A 9,129-nucleotide genomic window follows, 5' to 3' on the forward strand; every position below is an offset into this window, starting at 1 on the left:
CTGGCTTACCCTCCCAGTATAGATCAGAGACTCTATTTCCTCTACATAGGATGGGAAAATGCAGAAAAAGGCCAAGGACTCGGGGAGTGGGGGGGGTGTCTTCAAACCATGTGTTAGATCAATGCAGAAAATCCCCACATACATCAGCCTTGTGGTCTTCTGGAAGCAGCTCCTTGGTTTCTTTCATATGAATGATGTCATCTTAACAGATGGTGCCTACGCATCCTAGTAAATAAAGATCCAGAATCCACACCATTTAGATGACATGCAAAGGGATTTAAGACCCACCAATGAGTAAGCATTACCTCATCCCACATCCTTAGATAAGAAAACTTTCCTGAGTGAAAATTCTTCCATGATTCCTTTGGTACATAAGCTTATCCATCTAGGGAATAGTTAAAATTGTCTAAGTATCGAACTGTGTCAAATTTATAAAAATACAAGTCATTCCCCAATTGACAAATGGTCAAAGGATATGAACAGGCAGTTTTCAGATAAAGAAATCAAAGCTACCTATAATCATATGAAAACATTCTATAGATCATTATTTATCAGAGAAATGCAAATTAAAACAATTCTGATGTATCACCTTGTACCTATCAGAGTAGCAAATATAACAAAAATGGAAAATATTGGGTGTTGAAGGGGATGTGGATTAGCTGGGATGCTAATCTACTGTTGGTGGAGTTGTGAAAAGATCCAACCATTCTGAAGGACAATTTGGAACTATGCCCGAAGGGCTATAGAACTGTGTCTACACTTTGATCCAGCAATACCACTGCTTGGTTTATATCCCAAAAACTTCCCCAAAAGAGAAAAAAGACCTATTTTTACAAAAATATTTATAGCAGCTCTTTTTGTGGTGGCTAAGAATTGGAAATCAAAGGAATGTCCATTAATTGGCGAATGGCTAAACAAACTATGGTATATGATGGTGATGAAATAGTATTGTGCTCTAAGAAATGACAAACACAAAGACTACAGAAAGACCTGGAAATATATGCATGAAAGTATGTGCTGTTAAATGAGTAGAACCAAGAGAACATTGTACACAGAGACAGCAATATTTGATGAAGAACTGTTAATGACTTGACTATTCTTGGCTATACAATGATCCAAGACAAACCCAAGGGACTATTGATGAAACAGACTATCCACCTCCAAAGAAAGAACTGATATTGATAGAACAGACTGAAGCATGCTATTTTTCACTTTCTTTCATTTTTTTCTTTTAATCATTTTTTCTTGTAAAAAATGACAAATATGGTAAGGTGTTATATAATCATACATGTATAATCCATATATGATTGTTTGCCACCTCAGTGAGGGGGGAGGGGAAGGAGGGAAAGAGGGATAAAAATTGGATCCCCAAACTATAAATAAAAATAGTTATTATTAAAAAAATTGGAGGGGCAGCTAGGTGGCACAGTGGATAGAGCATCGGCCCTGGAGTCAGGAGGACCTGAGTTCAAATCTGGCCTCAGACATTTAACACTTACTAGCTGTGTGACCCTGGGCAAGTCACTTAATCCCAACTGCCTCACAAAAAAAAATTGTCTAAGTATCTCTTTTAACCAGGGCACAGCAATATTTCCCTTGAGATTCCAAACCATAGGCAGGGGAACCTTAGCTGTTCAAGCCACAGGATGCACATAATTTCATCCATTCAATCCTTATAATTATAATGGGCATTTCAAACTCACTCAAAAGAACAAAAAGTTCAGAAAGAAAACTACCAAGGAAAATAAAATACTTGTAATTCCTAGAAATTCAAGTAAACTTCTTCATACTATGATGTTTCAGGGCATATTGATGTCACAATAAAACATGTAGTCTTTAGCTGTTTAAATGTAAGAGAAAGATTATGAACATTTCTCAACTTGGCAATCTCATTTATGTAAAGAAAGTGTTATATTGCTCAAATTAGACTCAATACTCATACTCAGGATTCAGTAAAAAAATAGCATCAATATCTAAACACTCAAGCAATTGGCATATGCAAAGTTTGCAAATTTATATAATAGAATTAACTTTTGCAAAAATATATACTTGGAAAAAATTATTGTACAATTACAAATTTTTTTTGGCCATTTTTCTAAGATTTCCCAAACTCTCACACCCAGGATTTAGTTTTGGCTAAAGAATGTTTCCAGAGGTCCCCAAATATATGAAAGACTTGATTTTATCCAAAAAGAGACTGAACATGTAACATGAATGACATTGACCATACTTTTCAAAGGTCAAGTCTGTTCCATTTCACCACACTCAAGGTTCTAACATGATCCAAAAGGACTGTGCACTTTCTTCTGATATCAGCTCAAGTCTCTACTGATTATGTTTCCCTTCTTTTAGGAGCCCAGTGATTAACACACTAGTTTCATTTTTTTTTTTTTTTGGCTAGGCAACTGGGGTTAAGTGACTTGCCCAGGGTCACACAGCTAGTAAGTGTTAAGTGTCTGAGGCCAGATTTGAACTCAGGTACTCCTGACTCCAGGGCTGGTGCTCTATCCACTGCGCCATCTAGCTGTCCAACACACTAGTTTCATTTACCATCATATTTGCTTTTAAAAATGGATGACATCATGCATTTGTCTGGAGAAGACTTATTTTAAATTATCATATTCATTGATTAATTTAATATTGAAGCAATAAATTTAGTCAACAGTTTAGGACTGTAGTAACCCCCATACTACCAACGTTTCTGGGCATGAAGACAATAAGGTCACACCTTTAGTTCCTATGTAGTTTGGTCCCACTAAATTCAAGACCAAAGCTGACATCATTGTTGGATTCTACTCTGCTGTCATTCAGAAAGTAACTATAGATAATTATTCCATTCTCCTGTAAAACTCAGTTCTGAGCTGACTGCACTTTCCCTCCATTCTGGCCACATGCATCTCTGTGCCTCATGATCCCAGCCAGATCAGAATTCCACTTTGTACACATAAAAAAGAAAATAATGAAGGAAAAGGCCAAAGACCCAGACCCATATTTCAGGGTCCATATGGTCTTTAGGAGATTTGATAAGGAAGCTTTAAAGTTCCAGCCTCCTTTTATGGAATAATCTCATTGGTTGTGAAATGTGATCCCTTTCCTCAGAGACAAATATTTCAAAAGTTACAGTTAGGATGTTTTAAAGACTCAGATATGTCTGGCTAAGTAATGTCAATGGAAAAAGGCAACCCATAACTATTTCACTATGACAAAAATAATACAATAAGACTGTTGCTGTGTAGGTAGAAATTTTTCTTAAGTGATTCTTCTTATTAAAACTTAGTAGCATTATTCTCTATGTATCTTATCTGGAAAAGACTTAGTTATTATTGATTATCATTTTCATCCATTAGTTCAATTTGACCCAGAAATTTAAGTTCAAAACCTTCAGTCTCTATTGCTAGTTATTGTTGCCCAGTGAAAATTTTACAAATAACATTTTTATATCATTGGAGAAATCTTCCATATGTTGAAGTAACTGGTTAGTGCGCTTTTCAGTGGAGCCATATAACTTGATGCCATTCATGCATATCAAGTGACATGGTGACTTTGACTACTTCATTTTTTTATTTGAAATGAATACTGACTTCTATATATGAGTTAGATATTGGGCTTAAGACTAGGCAAGACCACAGCACCCTTAAACTGTCTCCTTAAAAGGTGTCATGTTTTGTATCAATTGTTCTTGACATCATTGTGTTAGTTTTATGTTTTTAATAGTGTAACTTTCCATCTGGCTATCAAATACTGCAGCATTCTCAATATACTTGGACAAATTTTACATTTTTTTTTTCAGTACACAACTCTTCCATGAGAATGAAACTAAGTCAAAGTCTTTTCAAATACAAATATCTCAATGGTGATTTTTTTTCCTTTATAGGCAAGGATATTTTTTTTTTTGGCAAACCATTTATGCTCTTTAAAAAGTACTTTGTAATCACATAAGCATTTTTTAGATTTTTTTGTGGGGTAATGAGGATTAAGTGACTTGCCTAAGGTCATACAGCTAGTAAGTGTAAAGTGTCTGAGGTTGGATTTTAATTCAGGTCCTCCTGAATCCAGGGCCAGTGCATTATCCACTATGCCACATATTTGGTTGTAATGAAGGTTCCAAGTAGTCTCAATTTGTAAGCCTATGTTGAAACTGTTTCCCAGATTCATAAGAACATTGAAATTAAACTGATAGAAATTATAGCCTAATCAGTGGTAGAATTGGTGTTTCAGGGTATCCACCAGGTCTTCATAGCTATCAAAATAGTTCGATTATGTACAAAGTTCCCTTAAGTCCTATACAATTTAAAGATACTAAGATTGGAAAGCCGATTCCCCTGTAGAAATAGGGAGGAAACAGGAAATGTGAATCAGCTGTAGTAATAGCTCTGTCAGGGCAATTCTCCACCATATTCCAGACTACTTACCCCAACTGGTCCATGAAAGGAGAATTTTTTTTTTCTGATATTCAGGTAAAGTATACAAAGTCTAGAACCAAAGGATCTGGATCTGAATTCTCTGAATTCAAATCCTGACTCTGAAGCTCATCATTACTATATTAGGCAACTCATTTAACTTCATTTAACCCAACTTACCTCATCTATCAAATAGGGGGAGGGAATTGGAAGAGATAACACTCAAGGTGTTATCTATAAGTGTCTTCATAGCTCCCAAAACATACTTCAATTAGAATGTCACTTAATTATGTCTCTATGAACCTTTAAATGAGGCTTTCCAAATTAAAGTGCAAAATATCCTACTTTAATTCTTACAAATTGTAGGCCAAGACAAATCACTTAATCTCTGTCTTCCTCAGCTTTTTCATCAATGAAATGGTGATAATAATAGCACCTTATACCTGGATTGTCGTGAAGATAAAATTATATAATATCCGTAAAGCTATTTTCAAAACTTAAAGTCAAATATATATATATGTACACACAGATACATATATGTATACATAGATACATACAAATGCATATACAGATATACTGATCCATCATATATATATATATATATATGTATATATGTGTGTGTGTGTGTGTGTGTGTGTGTGTGTTTGTCATTATTATTGTCATTGCACAACCAATATGATGTTCTTTAAATTAACCTAAGGACAGCAAATGCAAAAGTATAAGGTTTACTTTAATGAACAGAAGATTTTATCTTTCTATAATTCTAAAGTATAATTTATATACTTACAAACACACCAAAAATGGAAATCAAAACAAAACACAGTGAAGTCCTAAACTGTATGCAGTTCACATTGTGAACAGTGCTTTTGTTGATTTTAGGATGAAGATTGTAAAAGAGGTTATTTCTACATTCATTTTTCAAAAAGAAGCATGGAAAGGACCAATAATGAACAAGTGTTGAATTCCTATCCAGATGCTCCTTTTAATTTATTAGTTAATTGAGCTCCTTCCTTCACATTTAGAAGAGGTAAAACTTGTCATAAACTATAAATGTACTCCTTGTACAACTGTCACTCAAATCAGAACTCATAAAAATAACTGGTATCCATTATTTTTTAAAGTCACAGGAAAATTGTGACGAAGCAACTTAATAGATCATGGGTAGAGTGCAAGACTTGGAGTGAGGAAAAATAGATTTAAAATTCTGCTTCAAACATTTACATGATTGTGGGACCCTAGGCAAGTCTCAACCTTAGTTCCTCCATGTGTGTAATGGGATTAATAACAACAATTACTTCCCAGAGTTGTTGCAAGATCAAATGATATGTCCTCTGCAATGGACCTTACAAAGCCTATTTAGAAAACTCTACAATATAATACCTATAAACATAACTTAAACTATTATATATGTAGATCAGATCATTCCTTTAAATTGTTTTCTCTTAAAACTATAAACATATTGCTTATAATATTTTTAGATAAATAAAATGAATCCATAAATCATAACATTGTTTCCTTTTTTCCTTTTCTTTTTCTTTTTTGGTTTTGAAGGGCAATGAGGGTTAAGTGACTTGCCCAGGGTCACACAGCTGATAACTGTCAAGAGACTGAGGCCAGATTTGAACCCAGGTCCTCCTGAATCCAGGGCTGGTGATTTATCTACAAGTTTCAACACAGATTTTTGAAGGTCCCCACATTAGAAATAAAGTTTTACTCTCATTTCCAAATAATTATAATCATACAAATACAAATACACACACACACACACACCCTAAAAACCACAACAATAATAATGAAAATACATTCTGCCACAGGGGGAGAAATTTTCAAATGAGTGAAAGGAATTTAAGTGAACTTTGCATATGATCCCTTAAAATTTTCATTCAATTCAGTAAATCAGCCAGAGTACAGTTATTTAGTTATCTTTTGGTGTTCACATAAAGCTGCCAATTCAGTCCATTGGCAAGGGAAGTTAGAATAAAATTTTTAAAAGCTGCCAATATATTCAAGTATTCATTGGGTGGACATCAATCATAACCTGATCAAGTGTTTTTGGAGGGAGCCTTAAAAAAAGTTCTAATGTGATTTTTTTTCTTATTGTTGTTGTTTATTTGTATTTGTTTTTACAAGCTGTTACATGGAAAAATACAAATTATAGGAAAGCATGGATGAAGACTTTAACATATTTCCTTTTTTTCCTTTCTTAGAAATAGAATATCAAGTACAATGTTTCTCTTATTTTTGGCATTGTAGTCATACTTGTTTCCATATTTGTATGTTTGTTTTCCTTGCACATTCAAAAATATCATGACTAAACTAAGAAGAAAACAAAACACTAATGGATAAAGTATTAGAAACTTTCAACAGCTGAATCTTTGGAGAGCCTAATTTAAATTAGGCAAATGGGCTAATCTGCATTTTTTGTTTCATAAAGTTATTCAGGATTATAGAAGATCAATCAACAATCATCTATTAAGAATCTACTATGTGTGGGGCAGCTATTTGGCGCAGTGGATAGAGCACCAGCCCTGGAGTCAGGCGGACCTGAGTTCAAATCTGGCCTCAGACACTTAACACTTACTAGCTGTGTGACCATGGACAAGTCACTTAACCCCAATTGCCTCACTAAAAAAAAAAAAAATTAAAAAAAAAAGAATCTACTATGTGCTTATCAATAGGGATAAAAGTAAAAAGTTGAAACAATGTTTACTTGTAGGAGGCTTACATTTTAATGGGAAAGACTAGTTTATATGCATACTTAATGAATAAATATTAAAAAGAAAAAATGAATACTAATAGATATAAAGTATTTTACTACAAGAAGCAGGTGCTGGTACATTGGATAAAGTGATGTGCCTTGAGTCAGAAAGACTCATTTTACTGAGTTAAAATTTGGCCTCAGACACTTAACTGCTGGGTGACCCTGGGCAAATCACTTAATCCTGTTTTCCTCAGTTTCTCATCTGTAAAATTATCTGGAAAAGGAAATGGCAAACCATTTCAATATCTTATGGAGAAAACTCCATATGAGGTCACCAAAAATCAGGTAGGACTGAAACAACTGAATAACAAAATTTGAATATAAAACATTTGAGAAGGATGTTGTTGTTTTTCCTTCATTCTTGAAAAGGACCATGGCATTGGGATGATGTCATGACTGGCAGTGGATTTGATTTAAGTGAGGGAGGATTATGAAAGGTTACCAACCTCACTCTCTCCTCTAAAGCCATATATCTAGGTTCAGTGGCAAGATATACAACAGGTAAAATAGAAATGGCCCCAGATGTCTTAAGACAATAAGGGTTAAGTTACTTCCCCAGGGTCACACAGCTAGTAAATTTCTGAGGTAAGATTTGAATTCAGGTCTTCCCAACTTCAAGGCCAGTTCTCTACCCATGACAGTATTTACTGCCCCATTTGAGGAGGATAAGCCTTGGTTAAAGGAATCAGGGCTGAGCGGCCGGACACCCCCTCATGGCGGCGGCGGTGGTGGTGGCCGTGGTGGTGGAAGTGGCGGCGACGGCTGCTTTGGGACGGTGACGGAAAACGCGAACCCGGCGACCCTTCTCTCCCTACCCCTGCCCCCCGATGCTGTACGCCCCCTAACGCTGCCCCGACCCCAGCCCCCGCCGGGACGATGGTGAAGTATTTCCTGGGGCAGAGCGTGCTCCGGAGCTCCTGGGACCAAGTGTTTGCTGCCTTCTGGCAACGTTATCCTAACCCCTACATCGTGCACCGGGAGGTGACTGCCGACCAGAAGCTGCTGTCCAGGCGGCTGCTCACAAAGACCAACAGGATGCCCCGCTGGGCGGAGCGCTTCTTTCCTGCTAATGTAGCCCACTCAGTGTATATCCTCGAAGACTATCGTGGACCCACAAAACCAGACCATGACCACTTTCACTTGGAACATCAACCATGCCCGGCTGATGGTGGTGGAGGAAAGGTGTGTTTACTGTGTGAACCCTGAAAACAGTGGCTGGACTGAAATCCGACGGGAGGCCTGGGTCTCCTCCAGTTTGTTTGGGGTCTCCAGAGCTGTTCAGGAGTTTGGCCTAGCCAGATTCAAAAGTAATGTTACCAAGACCATCAAAGGCTTTGAATACATCTTGGCCAAACTGCAAGGTGAAGCTCCTTCTAAGACTGGTTGAAACAGCTAAGGAAGCAACTGAGAAGGCAAAGGAAACTGCTCTGGCAGCAACTGAGAAGGCCAAGGACCTGGCCAGCAAGGCAGCCACCAAGAAGCAGCAGCAGCAGCAACAACAGCACTATGTTTAAAAGCGTCACCCTCCTGCTTCCCCTGCAATAAAAAAGGCTCTGCTGCCCTCCCAGAGCGCCCCAAGGCTGAGAGCTTCCTAGCATTGGGCCCGGAGCCCAGCCCCTGAACAGACCATCAGCACAACACAAACCCGCAGACAATCCAGCTTTTGTCTCATTACCCACCCTGTGTCCAAGTTGTAATTTATCATTAAAAATCAATTTTCAGTCCTGTCAAAAAAAAAAAAAAAGGAATCAGAAAAGGCACTCTGAAGAAGATGGTGCTTAGACTGTATGTTAAAGGAAGATAAGGACTCTAAGAAGTTGAAGCAACGAGGACATTGTATTCCAGCATTGGAGAACAGCACAGTAAAAATACACTGCTATATAAAGATGGGAACATTTTTTGGAGCCAGTATTTCTGATAAAGGCCTCATTTCTAAAATATATCAGGAATTAAATCAAATTTATATGA

General features: G+C 36.8%; 1 protein-coding gene across 1 annotated transcript; it reads left to right on the plus strand.

Moving 5' to 3' along the window:
• Positions 1–7,953: 7,953 nt before the first annotated feature.
• On the plus strand, positions 7,954–8,905 carry LOC122731632 (PRELI domain-containing protein 1, mitochondrial-like). Its single transcript, XM_043971871.1, is given in 3 exon segments — positions 7,954–8,261; positions 8,263–8,522; positions 8,554–8,905. Coding segments are annotated over 3 exon segments (606 nt in total). The 5' UTR covers positions 7,954–8,037; the 3' UTR covers positions 8,676–8,905.
• Positions 8,906–9,129: the final 224 nt, after the last annotated feature.

Source organism: Dromiciops gliroides, chromosome 6 (assembly GCF_019393635.1).
Source record: "Dromiciops gliroides isolate mDroGli1 chromosome 6, mDroGli1.pri, whole genome shotgun sequence".
In the NCBI taxonomy this organism is placed as follows: Eukaryota; Metazoa; Chordata; class Mammalia; order Microbiotheria; family Microbiotheriidae; genus Dromiciops; species Dromiciops gliroides.